The sequence below is a fragment of the Podarcis filfolensis genome, assembly GCF_964270895.1.
Source record: "Podarcis filfolensis genome assembly, chromosome: 15".
NCBI classification, from domain to species: Eukaryota; Metazoa; Chordata; class Lepidosauria; order Squamata; family Lacertidae; genus Podarcis; species Podarcis filfolensis.
Genome location: NC_139618.1, coordinates 34,818,712 through 34,837,677, shown reverse-complemented (window position 1 = coordinate 34,837,677; position 18,966 = coordinate 34,818,712). Strand labels below are relative to the sequence as shown.

Below are 18,966 nucleotides of genomic sequence, written 5' to 3'. Positions count from 1 at the left end.
TCAACCAGGGATTGCCTACTCCCATTTTGGCTGCAGCTCCCTGTTTAATTTTGAGTGGCATCTTCCCAGTATTACAACAGTAACTACTGCAGGTTACAACTCTGGTGGGCCGAACTGGCCACAGACTGCCTGCATCGGGGCACCTGCAGGATCAAAAGCCTCACTTTCCCACATAGAGGTAGATTATTATCTCATCAGCCTTTCAGTTGTGGAATTCCCTTTGCCACAGAGATGCACCAGGTACCTTCATTATGTAGTTCCCATCCTATGCTAAAGATGCACCTCTTTACCCCAGTCTTCAACAACTGACCACCCTAGACTATCATTTGTTTTAAACTGATTTTAATATTGTATTTTTAAATTGCTCTGGGACCTTATGGCAAAGGGTGGTTAATATTTCAAACTAACAATCATAATAATTTGGCCCCTTGGCTCTGAAGAACTTCTCTCTGTCCCCTTCCTATATGGAGAAGTTCTCTGGCATTCCCAAGGAGAATAGCTTAAAAGAAGAAACATGCCAGACTTTCTGTGTCTTGAGAGATTCTTGCTGTCTCCCTGTCAGCCCTAAATCGGTAGCACAGGGATGCTTTGTATCAATAAGGGTTCAAACCCCAGCATTTCCACAGGGAAGGACCTGTGTCCAGATGGAGCAATACTTGAAGCCAGTGGTCCAAATTGCTATAAGACAGTTTCATATGTTCCTGCAATGAGCCATGGTCTTCATGGTTTATCAGTGGCTTTATATGCCACTGGTGAATGGGGCAGCGGCAAAAATGAGTGGAGCAACACATGCAAATTTTACATTTGCACAGAAGGCTCACTCACACACCCTTCCACCCAGGAGGCATTATCAATGCAAGAGGCACCACCAGATTTCAAGGACATACCCCATGCATGAGATGCAGAGCAGGGGCAGCCTAAAGAGTGAGTGCATGGCCTGAGTGGAGTTCTGAGGGCCAGATAGAGAAGACTGGAGGGCCACATCTGACCCTCCACCCCCCTCAGGGTCTTGCATGCGTCGCTGGTGGGCTCCCCAAGGAATCAGTGTTTCGTTGCTGTTTTCCGAAAGGCGTTTCATTTGCTTTCCCCAGGCCTGACTTGGAGCTGCAGTTCAAATGCTACCACCACGAGGACCGACAGATGAACACCAACTGGCCAGCCTCAGTGCAGGTCAGCGTGAACGCCACGCCCCTGACCATCGAGCGGGGAGACAACAAGACATCACACAAGCCGCTCTACCTAAAGCAGGTGTGCCAGCCTGGCAGGAACACCATCCAGATCACCGTTACCGCTTGCTGCTGTGTAAGTTGCCTCTTGGATTCCTTCTCTCCCCAACGCCCTCCCCCCCGGATCTCTTGTTCCTACAACTGCATGGAGCCCACTGTTGAGTAGCCTCTCTTTACCCAGGAGAAAACCCTGCAAATGTGCCTTCTCTGTGGCGTATCCCCTTCAAATTCATTGCAGGGATCCGCTAAATACTTTGAATGTTCCTATGGCCGTGTAAAAATACTGAGGCCTTGTATGAGAAATAGCCAAATGCTCTCACTATACCTCTTTAAACAGTTGTGGCTTCCCCTCTAAGCATCCTGGGAACTGTAGTATGTAAAGGGTGATGAGAGTCCTAAGGAGACCCCCGTTCCCTTCACAGAGCTACAATTCCCAGAGTTCCCTGAGAAGAGGGATTGATTGTCTAACCACTCTGGGAATTGTAGTGCTGCCAGGGGAAGAGAATAAGAGTCTCTTAAAAGTGCTTGGTCCCCTTAACATACTACAGTTATTGGCATTCTTTGGGGGAAGCGATGGTTGCTTAGGTACAATAGTGCTTTCAGTGTTTGTATGTGGCCTCAATGGTGCATTTTGCACATAGCACATCCGTGCAGGAGCGGCAGGTGGTGATGCAGAGCCCTGAAGCTCACAAGCAGGATAGGATGGCCATAGGTCACCTGTCCCAGGGTTGCTCCTCAGCAGCTGCTAGTCAGAGACATGCAGCCTCTGTGGATTTGTTGTTCTGATCTTTTGAGAAGGGGGCGAGACCCTCTCTTTCCTATTCACTTTGTTTGTGCCATGCATGGAATCTCCCGAGACACGGCCGCTAACCTCTTTTCTCCTCCTTTCTTCCTAGTCTCACCTCTTCGTCCTGCAGCTGGTCCACAGGCCCTCCGTGAGGTCTGTTTTGCAAGGCTTGATAAAAAAACGGCTTCTGCCAGCGGAGCACTGCATCACCAAAAGTGAGTTATGCGCTCAAAGAGCATAAGGAGAACCTGCTGGATCTGGGTAAATTCCCATCCAGCCCAGCATCCTCTTTGCACAGTGGCCAACCAGATGCCCACGGGAAGCCCAGAAGTTAGGGCAGGAGTGCAACAGCACTCTCCCTGTTTCTGATTCCCAGCAAAATGGCATTCAGAGGCTTACTTAATACTGGAGGCAGGCCTGTGTGGCAGAAAAGGGGGCGACGTGGTACATATTTACCGGGCCTTGGAAAGCTAGGCTGGCCACGGGCCCTGCCAGGGCTCTGTTGGGCTTACGCTGTCAAGCCAAGAACACCCTGTGCTTCCCAGCCAACTGGGGTCTCCCACTCCAGCCATCAGATGTGGGCCTGACTGGAGATAGTCGTGGCTGGTAGTCATTTGTAGCCTTATCCCTCCATGAATTTGTCTAAGCTCCTTTTAAAACCGTGCAGTTTGCCATCCATCACTACATTTCATAGTAGCGAATGTCAGGAGCTCGTCCTACAGTCGAGTAGGACCCTGGCAGAGACACATATGCGACTGGCATGTTCTCTCCCTCCTGGTCGATCGTTCGGGAGCTTCAAAAGCTTTCTTCAGCCCGAACATCACAGCGACCGATGCCAGCCGACACCGGCACACTTAGGGATCCACAGAGTCTTCGCAGCTTGCGGCAACAAGACCACAGAGTCTTCGCGGCAACTCAGCATTTTGGCTAATCTACTTTATTTACATATAAACACACACGGAGCACTGCAACATGGCTCCCCCTCTCTCTCTAGCATAAGACAGCAAAGAGAAAGAACAAAGGACAATAGTCCCACTTCACAGAACTCAGTAACACAAACATTCTGTCTCCGTCACTTCCTGCTTTGTGGAGTCAAAACACACACCGTCATGTGAAAGACAACAATCCCATGACTGCAATCATGGAGTAGGAATTCTAACAGTGAACTCCATAGTTCAACTGTGCGCTCTCCTGCCTATGAATTTTGTGATGGAGGCCAAAGAGCCCTGCTGTTTGCAACAACGTCCCTTTTCCTTCCCGATCCTTAGTAAAGCGAAACTTCAGTAGCGGCACAATCCCTGGAACTCCAGGTCCAAATGGGGAAGATGGAGTGGAGCAAACGGCCATCAAGGTGTCTCTGAAGTGCCCCATTACTTTCCGGAGAATCCAGCTTCCTGCCAGGGGTCATGATTGCAGGCACATACAGGTGAGTCTCTGGTCATACAGCCTTCCTTCCCATTCTGCTCCATCACTGCAGCCTCATAGAATTGAGCTCCACCGATGGCACTGTTATCTCCCGCTGCCCCTCCAAAGTTTGCCCCCTTGCCCGTGTGATCTCCCATCTAGGCATCAGCTGAACTGCCTCATACACTGTCAGGCCATTTTTAGATATCTGGACTGCTGTCACTCCAAGACCAGGGGTTGTGTCCTGCTAACTTCCGCTGAGAGCAGACCCAATAAAATTAATGGACCTAACCTTGCCATGCCAATTATTTTCAGTGGGTCTACTCTGAGGGATGCTGGCACACATTTAAAGCACATTCGGCACTCGGCACAGAATCCTGGGAACTAGTTTGTTAACCAGGCAGAGGACCTTCTCAGTAGTGGCACCCACCCTGTGGAATGCACTCCCTTCAGATGTCAAGGAAATAAAAAACTACCTGACTTTTAGAAGACATCTGAAGGCAAACCTGTTTAGGGAAGTTTTCAATGTTTTATGTTTGATCGTGTTTTTAATATTTTGTTGGGAGCCACCCAGAGTGGTTGGGGAAACCCAGCCAGATGGGCGGGGTAGAAATAAATAATAATAATAATAATAATAATAATAATAATTATTATTATTATTATTATTATTATATTGCTAGAAATTGTGGCTCTGCGAGGGGCAAACTACAGTTCTCAGGATCCTTGGGAGCAGGGGTTGCACTGTGTGTGTGTGTGTGTGTGTGTGTGCGCGCGCGCGCGCAGCCTGAGTGTGACTAACATTGGATACAACCGTAAATGGCTGCCCCCTCTTTGGGGAAATCTACACCTTCTTCCCAACCAAATTCCCTGTCTTTTGCCCAGTGCTTTGACCTGGAGTCCTATCTGCAGCTGAACTGTGAAAGGGGGACGTGGAGGTGTCCTGTTTGCAAGTGAGTATTTTTGGTTGGGGCCCGTGACTTTCGCAGGAGCGGGTGGCATCTATGAAATGCAAGAATATAGTCAGTGAAGCAGTATAAGTACTCAGGAAAGAGCCCTCCTGGAGAGACTAGCCACTCGAACCCCAGCATCCTGTTTCCCATAGCAGCCAATCGGATGCTTCTTAGAAACTCACAGGCAGGGCATGAAGGCAATAGCTCTCCTCTATTGACTATAGTACCTCACAGTTCTACTGACCTGCTGTGCCACTCTGGCAAGATAGCTCCCTCTCTCTGCCCTGTCTATTATTTGTGCCAAACGTCTGCTAAACTCCAGTAATAGTGAACAAACCATGGGGACTTGTGTGGGACATGGAGAAGGGGAAAGAAGCGGTTGAGAATCTGTATGTGTGTGTCAGAGATGAGGAACCTGTGGCCCTGCAGATTTGGGGCTCCCAGTTCCCATAAGCATCAGCCAGAATGGTCAATAGTCAGGGATGATGGGCGTTGTAGTCTAGCGAGGCCTGAACAATTGCACGCCCCCATCTTCAGTATATGTAAAAAAGGTGAAGGTAAAGGGACCCCTGACCATTAGGTCCAGTTGTGACCGACTCTGGGGTTGCGGCACTCACCTCGCTTTATTGGCCGAGGGAGCCAGCGTACAGCTTCCGGGTCATGTGGCCAGCCTGACTAAGCCGCTTCTGGTGAACCAGAGCAGCGCATGGAAATGCCATTTACCTTCCCATCGGAGCGGTACCTGTTTATCTACTTGCACTTTGACGTGCTTTCGAACTGCTAGGTTGGCAGGAGCAGGGACTGAGCAACAGGAGCTCACCCCGTCACGGGGATTCGAACCGCCGACCTTCTGATCGGCAACCCACAGCGCCACCCACGTCCCTCAGTATACGTAGTCAGAAGCATATGGCAAGCCCCCAGCCTTTACACTTCTCTGAGCAGTGTTTGTTGCTGCCACCGCTATTACTGCTAACTATTGTACCCTTTGCTTTGTTCTCAGTAAAACCGCCCTGTTGGAGGGACTCGAAGTGGATCAGTACATGTTGGGGATCCTAATCTACATTCAAAAGTAAGTGTCCGTTCAAAAATAGTGAACAGCTACCATCAGATCCAGATTTGTGTGTTTGTATTTAGACTTCAGACCATTTGCAAAGCAAAGGGAGTCAAACCGAAAGGAACTGCATATCCATATAAGACGAGTTAGCAGAAATAAAAGTTACACAAACCAAAATAAAATTTAATGTTTAAAAAACAGAGACAAACAAGATTCTGACTATCCTGCCCCAAAATCCCTAGCATCAAGTAATTTAAGTGGGAAATGTGTAGCCTTTGCAGTTGTGTGTCTATGCTTTCCACACAGCAGATAGATTACAGTCTCCTTGTGTATTTCCTTAAAATCCGACCCAGATATTGTTCCTTCAGCATGTCGTGCAAAGCACACTGTGTAATAATATGTGCAAGATTTTCACCCCATTTCAAACCACAAGGACAGGTACGCCCAAAATAGGACCTATAATTATAATAGTATGGGCTTTTCACCACCTGAGGGCAGCCAAGTGCTGGAGCCAGACCCCTCCCCAGCCAATTACCCCTTCCTTTGTGATTTTGTCATGGTTAGACAAAACCTGCTGTGTTGGGATAGGAACGGAATGAGAATTCAGGTAGGGATAGGCCTTAGATCAAGGATGGGGAAACCTGTGGCCATCCATATATTGCTGCGCTACAACTCCCATCACCCCTGACCGTTGACTGGGACTGATGGAAGTTCATCCATATCTAGAGGGCCACAGCTTACCCACCTCTGCCCTGGATAAACTCGCTCATCACTGAGACCAGAGGTTTCGGAAACCGAAGAGGCAGTCAGCAGAGACCCATTTTGGAAGAGAGTGCCAATGCAATGTGGTGTCTTGTCAGACGAGGACAGGAGAGGTCTGGGTTGAATTCCATGCTCAGCCACTTAAGCAAATTACAAGAACAGCTGTTGCCTCTGCTTTCCAGGGTTGTTGTGAAGGAATATGATGGTGATGATGATGATGGTGGTGGTGAATACCTCGCCCATCTGGCTGGGTTTCCCCAGCCACTCTGGGTGGCTTACAGCACATAAAAAATTGTAAAACATTAAACATAAAAAATTTCCTGATACAGGGTTGCCTTCAGAAAATTGTGGAAATTTTGAAGCAAATATGTATTCTGGGTCAAGGTATAAGCCTGAACAGAGAGGGGTCATTCGGGTAGGACTCTGAGACAGAGGTCTATGGCCTTTGCAAAGTGAGTGACCCCAACTCCGAAAAGAGTCACGCGTCACATTCTGAAGTAAATGAATATTTACCTCTAAAGAGGCTCCCCAATAAAATTGGTAAGTCCAGAGTCTAAAAGGGTGGAACTGCATTGCTGGGCCTGACAAGCCCCAACTCCAGCACCACTACCCCCGAAATTTATACGAGCCAGAAAGCTTTCCGAGAGGCAGAGTTTGGGGGATTGGTCGGCCTGGTTCAAATCCTTGCTGAACCCCGGCTGAGTCACTGGACAGCCGCTGCCCTCAGCCTGACATCCTCCACAGAGTTTCATTTATTCTGCTTATATCCCAGGCTCTCATGCAGCTTACAGTAACGAGGCACGATTACACAGCCCTCGAAGGCAACACAAGACGCACACAATGAAAAACAAAAAGCCAGTCAGCTCTAATATTGCAAGCACAGAACCCGAGGGAGCTCAGACTTTCAGAATATCAAGCAGTCATAAAGGTTCACCATGACTAGATAAAAAAATGCTTTGCAATGGTTTCTGTACTTTTTTTATTATGTTGTTATTATTACAACATTTATATCCCTTTTCTCCAAGTTGTTCAAGGTGTACATGGGTCTCCTCCCCTTTCCTTTCACGTGAGGTAGGATAGGCTAAGAGATGGTGACTGGCTCAAGGTTGTCTAGTGAGCTTCAGGGCTGAGTGGGGATTCGAACCCTGGTTTCCCAGGTCTGGGTTCAACATTCTAACCGCTATACCACAATGGCACTGCTATGATTTCTCAATTATCCCTCCTTACTGTTGGAGCCACGACTGACAAGGCTTTGCCATTTGCCCCACTTTGCTGATCTTGTATCTGATTCCTGTCTTGTACCCAAGTCAGACCATTGGTCCACCTAGCCCAGTGTTGCCTACACTGACCGGCAGCAGCTGTCCAGGGTTCCAGACAGGAGTTTCTCCTAGCCCTACTTGGAGATGCCAGGGAATGAACATGGGACCTTCTGCGTCCAGAGCAGATGCTCTACCACTGAGCGGCAGCCCTTAAAGGATCTCTGAGGAGGCTGTCTCTGCCTAGCCTGAGATATACAGGGATGCGCACAAGGTGGTTGTGGCAATGAGTGAGATTACAGCCAGAAAACAGATTGTATACTGAAATGCATATTAAGTGTAGCATCTTCTCTTTGCTACTCAGTAACACAGTATCTTGAGTCTAGTGGCTAAAATTCTAGCTCCTGGTGGTGTTTTGTTTTCATCTTTCATCATTTATTTATTTAGACACACAACTTTGTATCCTTCAGCTGTTGCTAGACTGCAACACCCACTACCATTGGCTGTGCTGACTGGGGCTGATGGGTGGGAGTCCCAACATCGTCTCCAGGGCATCATGGTTCAGGGCAAGAATGAGGGCCCATATGTTGTTGGACTCCAACTCCCATCAGCCCCAGCCAGCTTGGCCAGTGGTCAGGGATGGTGGGAGTTGTGGTCCTGCAACACCTGAAGTTCCACACTCCTGGTTTAGGGAATTCATACCCAAGCAGCTTTATATCCCTCTCCCCAGTGACCCCCATCCCTTCCCTGAATGCTGATTCTGCTTCTCGCTTCCTTCTCGGCCCCAGAGACCCTGCTGTCTCATTAGCAGCTGCACCAGGTGTCACAGCTGAGCCTTCCTTGTCCCAGAATACAGAGCAAGACCAGCCAGCATGCAGAACTTCCCTTCTGCCATTTGAGGGCCTCGTGCTCCCAATTTTCACTGCCGGGAAGAAAAATAAAAAAGACAGCATTGCTTTACATAAACAAGAAGGAACCAGATCAAACCTGCTGGGCACTGAGGCAGTGATGTTCCGGCCTTGGTGTATAAGTCACTGCATCATTCCCCCTCCCCTTTACGTACACTGCCAAGGACAAATCTTTGAGCCAAAAAAGGGGGGGGACCTGGTCCTGTGCCAGCACCCTCGGAAGTTCTAGAAAACGGGGCTTGTGTTTCCATGGGGTCCTGTGCTGAGATGGCAGCCATGGACATCCTGACAGCCTCAGGTTTTCGATTCTCTAGGGGCCGTTCTGAGCCTGACAAGGTTTGAAATAGAGTTGAAAGCACTCCGTTTTCAGGGTTGCTTACAAACAGCAGGTGGGCGCTTAATTTCCAATGAGCAGAGTTCGAAATTCCGTAAACACACATCGTCCAGTGATGGGCCTCCAGCCTCTTGAGTAGAATGTGGAGAGCCAGTGTGGTGTAGTGGTTCAGAGCGGTAGACTCGTAATCTGGTGAACCGGGTTCGATTCCCCGCTCCTCCACATGCAGCTGCTGGGTGACCTTGGGCTAGTCACACTTCTCTGAAGTCTCTCAGCCCCACTCACCTCACAGAGTGTTTGTTGTGGGGGAGGAAGGGAAAGGAGAATGTTAGCCGCTTTGAGACTCCTTAAAGGGAGTGAAAAGTGGGATATCAAATCCAAAACTCTCTTCTTAAGACAGGGCTGTGAGATTGCTCAGCTCTCAGCCCTCTTGAGGTTGTTCCAAGGGCATACACTTAATCCATCTTTTCCTTGCTGTGCTAGAAATGGCCGTGAAGCTGTGCAAGCCTACTTTTGTGTGCCGGCTCACAAAGGGCCCTGAATCCAGGCAGCCTTGCGTAGGGGCGCAATTTCTGCAGGCGTGGGAACATAGTGTGCTGTTTACACCTTGCTAAGGCATTCACCCAAAAGGGACGCGGGTGGCACTGTGGGTTAAACCACAGAGCCTAGGACTTGCCGATCAGAAGGTCGGCGGTTCGAATCCCCGTGACAAGGTGAGCTCCCGTTGCTCGGTCCCTGCTCCTGCCAACCTAGCAGTTTGAAAGCATGTCAAAGTGCAAGTAGATAAATAGGTACCGCTCTGGCGGGAAGGTAAACGTCGTTTCCGTGCGCTGCTCTGGTTCGCCAGAAGTGGCTTAGTCATGCTGGCCTCATGACCCAGAAGCTGTACGCCGGCTCCCTCGGCCAATAAAGCGAGATGAGCGTCGCAACCCCAGAGTCGGCCATGACTGGACCTAATGGTCAGGGGTCCATTAACCTTTAAGGCATTCACCCGCTTAGCTCGGTAGCATCCGCGCTTGCAGGGGGCATGTCTCCAAAGTTTCAGGCGGGGTTTGTTCCCAGCCCTGCCCAGAGATGCCGGGGGCTGAGCCAGAAAGACCGTCTGACCATCCTTCCCGTTGCCTCCCTGCCCAGCTCCGAATATGAGGAGATCACCATTGACCCGACGTGCAGCTGGAAGCCGGTGCCCATCAAGCCCGACATCCACATCAAGGAGGAGCAGGACGGGCCTGTGCTGAAGCGCTGCCGCACCATGAGCCCCACCCACATGGTGATGCCCAACGTCATGGAGATGATTGCCGCCCTGGGACCGGGCCCCTCGCCCTTTGGGCCTCTGCAGCCCCCGCCGGCCAGCAGCAGCGACTACACCAGCCAAAGTGAGTCTGCGCCTGGGGCAGAGAGACCTCTCTGGGGGGACTAGGGAAAGGACACTGGGCTGCATCTCAGAGTAGACCCATTGGAATGACTGGACTGAAGGTAGCCGTGCCCGAGGGAGCCTCTCTGAGCAGGCCTAGCATGGGAGGCAAGCCTTTGTTCTTCAAGGATGCAGCCTTCCTCCTCCAAGGGAGCCGTGCTTTCCCAGCAGTACAGACTCCCTAGTCCGCCTAATGGGTCTTTTGCAGCCCCTGGGTACATTCCCTCCGCCCCTGATCAATACTTACGTCTCCACTTTGTCACCAGAAGTCCAAACCTTTGTACGTACAGTGCTGTTATTGGATCGTTTCGTCCTTGTAAGCTTCCCTATTGTTTATTTTTGTGTTTATTTTATATAACGTCATTGGTTTGCACGGTGTTTTACAGAGCACAAGTGGGTCAGGTCCCTGCCCCAAGGAGCTTACAGGCTAAGATTTGACACTGGATAAAAGCAGAGAAAGGGGACAGAAGGGGAGGCAGAGTGGTTAACAGCGGGGGAACCTTGTGGCTTCTTCCAGTTACACATACGTGGACGCAGTTCTAGCAGGGAATGGGCGCTGAGGGCTGAGTTAGGCGGAAAGAGAAAAGAGATGGTGCACAGAACAGAATGAACATGACTAATTTAGGGTCGTTAATTTGAATGTGCCTACCCATTGTACATTTAAAGCATATCTCTCCCCTCCCCTGAACTCTGAGAACTGTAGTATGTTAAGGGTGCTGGGAATTGTAGCTCTGTGACATGTTGTTGAGGATGATGACGACAACATTATCATAACAGTGGTACTTTGGGTTACAGACGTTTCAGGTTACAGACTCCGCTAACCCAGAAATAGTACCTCGGGTTAAGAACTTTGCTTCAGGATGAGAACAGAAATTGCGCAGCGGCAGCAGGAGGCCCCATTAGCTAAAGTGGTGCTTCAGGTTAAGAACAGTTTCAGATTAAGAACGGACCTCCAGAACGAATTAAGTTCTTAACCCGAGGTACCACTGTATTATTATATTTATATCCCAAGGCAGTTTACAGATAAAAATTGCTAAAAATATAGAAAAAAGCAATCATTTAAAAGCAATTAAATGCTGACAGAATTAAAACTATATATATGTATAAAATCTGTTCAAAACATACAAATACAGTGGTACCTCGGGTTAAGAATTTAATTCGTTCCGGAGGTCCGTTCTTAACTTGAAACTGTTCTTAACCTGAAGCACCACTTTAGCTAATGGGGCCTCCTGCTGCCGCAGCACCGCTGGAGCATGATTTCTGTTCTCATCCTGAAGCAAAGTTCTTAACCCGAGGTACTATTTCTGGGTTAGCGGAGTCTGTAACCTGAAGCTTATGTAACCTGAGGTACCACTGTAATTACAACCAAAACAGCACACGTGTGGTATCTCGCACATGCCCAAGGATCCTGTCCACATCCTCAGGCTGTAAAATTTGAAAAATATCCATTAACAATGGACATTCAGAGGCCAAAGTTACACCCACAGGACGTGTATCAATTATAGTGTCCAAGTCAGAAAGGATCCAAGGGATTCTGTCCACAAAGTGCTAAGCAACTTGTTCACAGCAGACCGTAAGTTATAGTCCCCAGGGTTCTTCGGTGCTCTCTCTTAAAGGCCCCCAACACTTTAAATATATGGTGTGCACACAGCCTAGAACTACCATTGGATAGAACTCATTATGTTTGCATTTCTGATGGTGGACTTGATCACCCAAATACTAAGCACTTTGTATAAGTACTAACCAATCCCCAAAGGAATTCTCTACCTAGCACTAAGTTTTAAAAAGGGGTGCAGAGTCCCAAACCACCTCACACGTCTGGTTCTTGCTCACATTCCTGTCCAGAGCCCCTCTTCCACCTTTTGGCTCCTGGAACTGTGCATAAGGAGAGTCATCTCTGTGTCCTGATTCGCCCTTTTGCTCCTTTCCCCCCCGACTGATTTGGATTTTGCTTCCCTCTCTCAACAGGTTCAAGCTTTTCTGGCCCTGGGACGTTTCCTGACTCCTTCCCTACTGTGAACCCCGGCACCCCGACATTAAATGAATTCAACCAAGGACCTCCCCCCATCTCATACCAGTCTGACATTCCCAGCAGTATGCTGACTCCCGAAAAGCCACCTGCTCCCTCCATCCCTGGACAGGTCAGCACAAATGCCAAGGAGGAGGACGGGGCTTATTCTGCACCAGCTATTCCTTCCGGGATCGCAGCTCAGAGGCAGTTTTAGGGTGCTGCACTGGGGGTGGGGCACCACAACAATGCTCTAGAATGGAGTGTGAGAGGCAGGGGGCTCCAAATTTTAGCATTGCCCAGGGCGCTGCTGAAATTTGAGAGCCCAAAGTCTGCCATTGTTCGGCTCCTGCAGCTGCTGTACAGTTCTTGGAGATACTGAAACAACCTGCAAGATTTGTTTCCCACCCCGACATAGAACAATCTTGCTACTGGGTTTTGGAGGAGTTCAGAGTGCAGTTTAGATTCCCAAGAACCTCCAGCCGTTTCAGATTTTACTGAACTACAACTCCCAACGTCTCTGGCTATCAGCTGGGCTTGCTGGGGCTGATGGGAATTGTAGTTCAGCAACACCCAGAGGGGCAAAGGCTGCCCACTCCTTTTAGAGGCAGTGCCTTTGAAATAAGAGCTGTAGAAATGGCCCTCGGACCAGAGAGCCTTAGACCCTTTAAGCATCATTTTGCAGGAGATCCGAACATAAAGCCATTGATTTTCGCTCTCCTCTCGTGTGACAATCTGGCATTGGGCTGATGTTTAGCAAATGAGAAGAGGCTGCAGGATTTTGTTGGGGTTCCCTCTGTAGCCACCAGGGGGCATTGTAGAGCTTACTGAGCCATTGATGTGTTTTCTCCTTATAGCCCTGGGCTGGGAAAACGAACGTTCTCCATATACCAGGCATCCCCAAACTCGGCCCTCCAGATGTTTTGGGACTACAATTCCCACCATCCCTGACCACTGGCCCTGTTAGCTAGGGATGATGGGAGTTGTAGTCCCAAAACATCTGGAGGGCCGAGTTTGGGGGTTCCTGCCATATACTTGTTGCAGTATAAATCCCATGATCTCCAATTGCTGGCCAGGCTGATGGGAGTTCAGTTCCAACAACATCTGGAGGGGCCACAGTTCCCCACCCCAAATTCCTGCTGTGTAGTACCATAGCGGGGACACTGGTGGCGCTGTGGGTTAAACCACAGAGCTTAGGACTTGCCAATCAGAAGGTCGGTGGTTCGAATCCCCGCGATGGGGTGAGCTCCTGTTGCTCGGTTCCTGCTCCCGCCAGCCTAGCAGTTCAAAAGCACGTCAAAGTGCAAGTAGATAAATAGGTACCGCTCCGGCGGGAAGATAAACGGTTTTTCCGTGTGCCGCTCTGGTTTGCCAGAAGTGGCTTAGTCATGCTGGCCACGACCCAGGAGCTGTACACCTGCTCTCTCGGCCAATAAAGCGAGATGAGCGCCACAACCCCAGAGTTGGCCACGACTGCACCTAATGGTCAGGGGTCCCTTTACCCTAGTACCATAGCATATGCAAACACCTGTGACTTTACTATTGCCATTTCTTTCCAATGTGCAAAACTGCCAGCTAACATACCCAGAGATGGGGGTGTGGCAAATGGTGGTGGTGGGGTACAAAATGTGAGGTGTGCTTGCAGCCCTGCCCCAAATGGCACCTCTGCCGCTGTGTGTTTCTCAGCGTTCCGTTTTCCTCTTTTGCAATTGCAGATGCCCCCGTCTAGCAGGATGGAGACTTCCCACAACCCTATGCAGCAGGGGCTCAACAACCCCAACCTTGGCAGCCAGCAAGGGCAGCAGCTCCACCATCGGAACCCTCCCCCGCCCCAGTCGCGGCAGCCCATGGGACAGCCAGCCTCCGGGGGCCAGGCGCACGCAGGAGATCTCGCCTTCAACCCTGGGCCTGGGATGGGAGGTCCACAGGGACCTGGAGAAGGCTCTGAGCCTTCCCTGGATGTAAGTAGCCTTACACTCCCCAAACCCCCATGCAAACCCTCCCATCGCTTGAGAAGGTCTCACTTGTCTCCCACCTCGCTGCTCCTCTCAGCACCATGTGGTCCCAGTTTCAAAGCCGTAATGCAGAAGAGGGGAATGTTTTGTCTGGCTCAGGGGGCGGCTCCTGGGCAAGCTTCTGAGCACCACCTGTCAGCAGAGGGCAGGGCCTGAGGCAGAAGTGAGCTGAGCAACAAATGTAGAGGTTGTCTTTGTGACATAGGCTAGTTTCCAAGCACACCCTCCCTCCCCCCTCCATCTTCCGTGCAGAAAAGCAAGAGGCATCATCATCATCATCATTATTATTATTATTATTATTATTATTATTATTATTATTATTATTATACCACCCTATACCCAGAGGTCTCAGGGAGGTTAACAGAACAAAATCAAAATATAAAACCACAAAATATATTTGTTGTTGTTGTTTAGTCGTGTCCGACTCTCCGTGACCCCATGAACCAGAGCATGCATTGGAAACTCACTTTCTTCTCAAAGCTTCTCCTTTTTTATGTCCATGGAGTTTCCTTGGCAAAATACTGCAGTGGTTTGCCAGTTCCTTCTCCAGAGTCTGAACTCTCAGCTATGACCTGTCCGTCTTGGGTGGCCCTGCACGGCGTAGCTCATAGTTTCTTGGAGTTATTCAAGCCCCTTCGCACGACAAGGCAGTGATCAAAATAAATCAAAAATAAAAATAAAAACGACAACCCAATAACCCCTTCCTTCCAAAAAACACCCCACATTTTAAAAGGGCTTAGGATGTCATTCAAATCAACCAAAGGCCTTGTTAAAAAGGAACGCTTTTGCCTGGCATGTAAAGGTGTATTATGAATTTCCCTGGGGAGAGCATCCCACAGACGGGGAGCCACTGCAGAGAAGGCCCGTTCTCGTGCTGCCACCCTCCGGACCTCTCGAGGAGGAGGCACATGAAGGAGGGCCTCAGAAGATGATCTCAGGGTCTGGGTAGGTTCATATGGAAAGAGGTGGTCCTTGAGGTGTTGCGGTCCTGAGCCATTGTCAGACTCAGGCCCTGCCCACCCCTGGCATGTGGCCCTCAGACAGTAAAAGGTTGCTCCCCACCCCTGCTAGAGTCGCTATCGTGGTTTCCCACCCCCTTTTCTGTTTTTTGTGTCTTGCCTGAGGATTGAGCATTTCACTGTCAGGCTATTCAGGGAATCTAAGAACTGGGACGCTAAACCCGCAGGAGACAAGGCAGCCGGTTCTGTCAGTCCTTTGGGGAAGGAAAGAGGCAGACATGGCTCCTTCCGCCTTGTTCAGCTACTTGCATCAACTGCAGCTGGTGGGACTCCTTGGCCCTGGCCTTGTTCCCAGCTTGGCTCTCGGTTTGCTGGTCCGTTTTTGGTGCGAAGCTTCCCTGGTGGTGCTCAGCTCCCTTCAGGCAGGTGGCTTAATTCGTCTTCCTCTGCCTCGTGCCTACTTCGTTTGCAGTTAAGGTGCAGCACTCCCCTTGATTCCTATCTGGAGCATAGCAAGCTGCCCAGTACAGCTTTAGTCCATCTATTGTCAACGCTGGCCAGCAGCAAATCTCCAGGCTTTCAGATAACTATCAGCCATGATGGCTGTGTAGTACCTCTGGCATCAGAGGCAGTAGGTCTCTGAATATCAGTCACTAGAACTCACAGGTGACCAATTTTCTGTGTCCTGGTCCTGGAATTAATGGGGAAATGCTTTAATCAAGGAAAGAGAGTGTATCTCTTCCAATGATCAGACCTTGACTTGACTTTTAGGAGGGAACCTTCATTCTGTGAGTGATCAAAAAATATTTCCATGGTGCATCATGCAGAACGCCTCCTTGCATCTTGCAAGAGCTTTACCTATCCTCTCCCCTGAAGAATCTTCTGGGCGTGTTTTTGATTCTGAAGTCCAGGTCCCACTCTGGATGCTCATTGCACTGCTGTTCAGCTCAAAAGTGTAGAAGTTGCTTATTTATATGGCGCCATCTGCCCACGTGGCTCTTTATAAAGGACAGAGATCACAAATCCCTGCCCCAGGGGGGTTACAATCTAAAAATAGAGACAGGGAAGCAACAGTGGCAGGGCGGAAATGGAGGCCTGGATAGACAGGAAAAGAATAGCGGCAACTTCAGTTACACGTATTTGGCTTTTGTTTTCAGTAAGGGCTAGAGGAACCATCCAAAAGACTTCCCCGAAAAGGCATGTTTTGGGGAGGAATTGAAGGAAATAAGGGAGGTGGTTGCATGGCGACGTTCCAGGAGGCAGTTCCATGCATATGGGGCAGCAAGGGGAAATTGGTGAAGCTGTTTGAGGGAGCAGGATGAGGGCGGTGGAGCTGGATGAGCATGATCACAGGGAGTGTGACAAGAAGTTTGCTCAGGATCAATGGTCACCCATCCAGAGAAGCCCATGAAGGAATTTCAGGAGGGGGGGCGGAAGAGGTGATTACGAGTTAACCCTGTTCTTTCTGTTTCGCCTTCAGCTTCTTCCTGAGCTGACGAACCCAGATGAGCTGCTGTCCTACTTAGGACCCCCTGATCTCCCCAATAACAGCAACGATGACCTGCTTTCTTTGTTTGAGAACAACTGAAGTCACCCTTTAAGGAACACAGTCACCAAGCTCCAAACGCCACCTACACACACCTGCACATCACACATACAAGCACACACACACACATCAACACTCACATAATGCATCCCATAGCCTCCCAGGCTCCCATCGAGAGAGGGGCATTGCCTTGGTAAAGTGGCAGTGCCCACAGAAACCTGCCAGCGAGTCAGAACCGTACTAAGGCAGCCCGAGAAACTTTGGCCAGGCAGTAACCCAGTTTTGCCAGAATTGTCTCTACCCTCCAGAAGGGCTCCAGTGGACAGTAGAGCAGCTTGCTTTAGCCATACTGGGAACCCTTCAAGCCCAAAGGAGAGTTGGGGAGGGGGCGCTGTTCCTTGAAGACTTAGTTGTTAACAAGATGCTCACACCACGGCAAGGTTATCCACATGGCAGCTGTAGCAGTTCAGCCGATCTGCCCCCCGAGACAGCCTAGAAAACCCACAGCCAGGGAAGGAGGAAGTGGAGCGACAGGGTTTCCCCTGAAATGTTAGCACAGTCAATAACCTTCCCCTCCTCGGGCACATCCTTCTGGACCTTAGTTTTGGGGTACGCAGATCCACCTGTAACATGTGACACTGTAGAATGAAACTGGCTCCTCCTTGTTTATACATTTCCCGAGCATTCTTAAGCCACAAGCTCCAGTAAGAAAGGACAGAGAGTGGCGGTGTCTGGAAGAAGATGGAGTTTGCTTGCTCTTGCATGTTCTTGAACCTGGAGGTCCTCAGGAGCCAGCTCTGCTTGCCCAAACTCCTCGAATGGGGCATAGCAGCGGTTTTTCTCTTTTATGGCTCCCAGCCTCAAAGATGTGCCCAAATGAATCGGGATCAGAAACCTGTCCACGCTCCCCGTGCTCCGTTCCTGTCCAACAGACCCACCCAAACTTGAGCTGGAAAACTTTTTCCCTCCCCCCATTGCTTCTCCCCGCGGACTACAGCAGCAAGGAAAGGCGTCTCTGGTGGAAAGAAAAAAAGACAGTTCCCAGGACACCACCTGACAGACTTGCCTCCATCTGTCAATGGATCCGTCTACAAGCACAACAATGTAAATAATGTAGAAACACTAAAGGAAACAAAAGTGAGGGTGGGAGGAAAATGGGGAAGGGAGGGGAGGAACTATTTAAAAGCAAGCCGCATCACTCTGTTGTATAGTCTCCAGGGCTTCCCAGCCTTGGGGCAAAAGTCCTCTGTATAAATGTGCATAAGCTTCCTAGATTGTAATATAGACCATTCCACATGGGGCTGTGTGCACTATTCAGAGACTTGATGCATTTAGCCATAGCTGGGGTCCGGCCCTTGCATCTGACATGTGTGCGTCCCACCAAAGTAGGATCTGGATGCTGAGAATTAACTCATTTTAATCCTGAGCCCCAGAAATAAGTGCAGCGAAGTCAGTCCCTACCCACCCACCCGAAAAAAACCAATGTGTGTGTTGACCTGCCATTCCCCCTCCATCCCACTCAGGCGCCCACTTCAGTTTAGGTTGCATTTGGGATGGTGTCAAAGAGGTCCCAAAGGTTACCTTACCTGTGGAAGAATCAAACCATTGTTTGTGGCCGGGTTTCCTGAGCCAGGGAGTCCCTGTGTCCAAGTGCTGACAGCTCTGTTGAGTTTTTGTGTATCTTGTTTCATTATTGCTATATATTAAAGGATTCTTTTTGGTGGGGCTCACCAAATAGTTTGTGTGCTGTTGGTTTTAAAATGTACCTATTGCAACATCAAGGGTGAACATCAGTAGGTCCTCACTCAGAACTTGGGGAGGTTCCCGGGGTGCCCTTTTCCCCTTTCCAGCTTAACTGTCCAAGCTATCTAGCTTGCAATCAGCAGAGACGTCCTAGACGACACAGTGATTGGGAGCAGTGATTGTAATTAGAACATAGCTGTGATAATCTGCATGGATGGAGACAACCTATCAGTTTAAAAGTTGACCGGCAGAGCGGATTGTGGAAGCCCCTAAATATGACATTGCACACATATAACTCGGCAGAGGAGATTGGGGGAAGACATTTTGGAGCTAGGTCAGAAACCAAAATAATTCCAATTCCAATTAAACTTTTTATTGCACTAGCCATAGGCCATGGCATCATTCAGAAGGAGAACGAAAACAAAAAAGCAATAACCATAAAAATCACCGGGCACAGACATACAATAAAACCACGGTCACAGCTACTAAAATTATTTGTCGCTTTAAATAGAACAGAATAGCAGAAGATTCTCAGGTAAGATGTGCCAAATTAAATATCTGAATCCCCCTTGCAGTTGACCACTATTTTGTCTAGTTCCT

The 18,966-nt window shown here is 49.5% G+C and overlaps 2 protein-coding genes across 2 annotated transcripts in view; one reads left to right on the top strand and one right to left on the bottom strand.

Annotated features, from left to right (window-relative positions):
• Nucleotides 1-18,358, top strand: part of ZMIZ2 (zinc finger MIZ-type containing 2) — a 113,154-nt gene extending 94,796 nt beyond the window's left edge. Inside the window, exons 11-19 of the mRNA XM_083588435.1 lie at nucleotides 1,092-1,302; nucleotides 2,123-2,228; nucleotides 3,282-3,439; nucleotides 4,300-4,367; nucleotides 5,368-5,436; nucleotides 9,816-10,057; nucleotides 12,064-12,236; nucleotides 13,819-14,064; nucleotides 16,558-18,358. Of these exons, the coding sequence (XP_083444561.1) occupies nucleotides 1,092-1,302; nucleotides 2,123-2,228; nucleotides 3,282-3,439; nucleotides 4,300-4,367; nucleotides 5,368-5,436; nucleotides 9,816-10,057; nucleotides 12,064-12,236; nucleotides 13,819-14,064; nucleotides 16,558-16,665 (1,381 nt within the window). The 3' untranslated portion in view covers nucleotides 16,666-18,358. The remainder of the gene's footprint in view (nucleotides 1-1,091; nucleotides 1,303-2,122; nucleotides 2,229-3,281; nucleotides 3,440-4,299; nucleotides 4,368-5,367; nucleotides 5,437-9,815; nucleotides 10,058-12,063; nucleotides 12,237-13,818; nucleotides 14,065-16,557) is intronic.
• Nucleotides 1-18,966, bottom strand: part of BRF2 (BRF2 general transcription factor IIIB subunit) — a 296,389-nt gene that overhangs the window by 206,240 nt on the left and 71,183 nt on the right. The gene's annotated exons all lie outside the window — the stretch shown is intronic.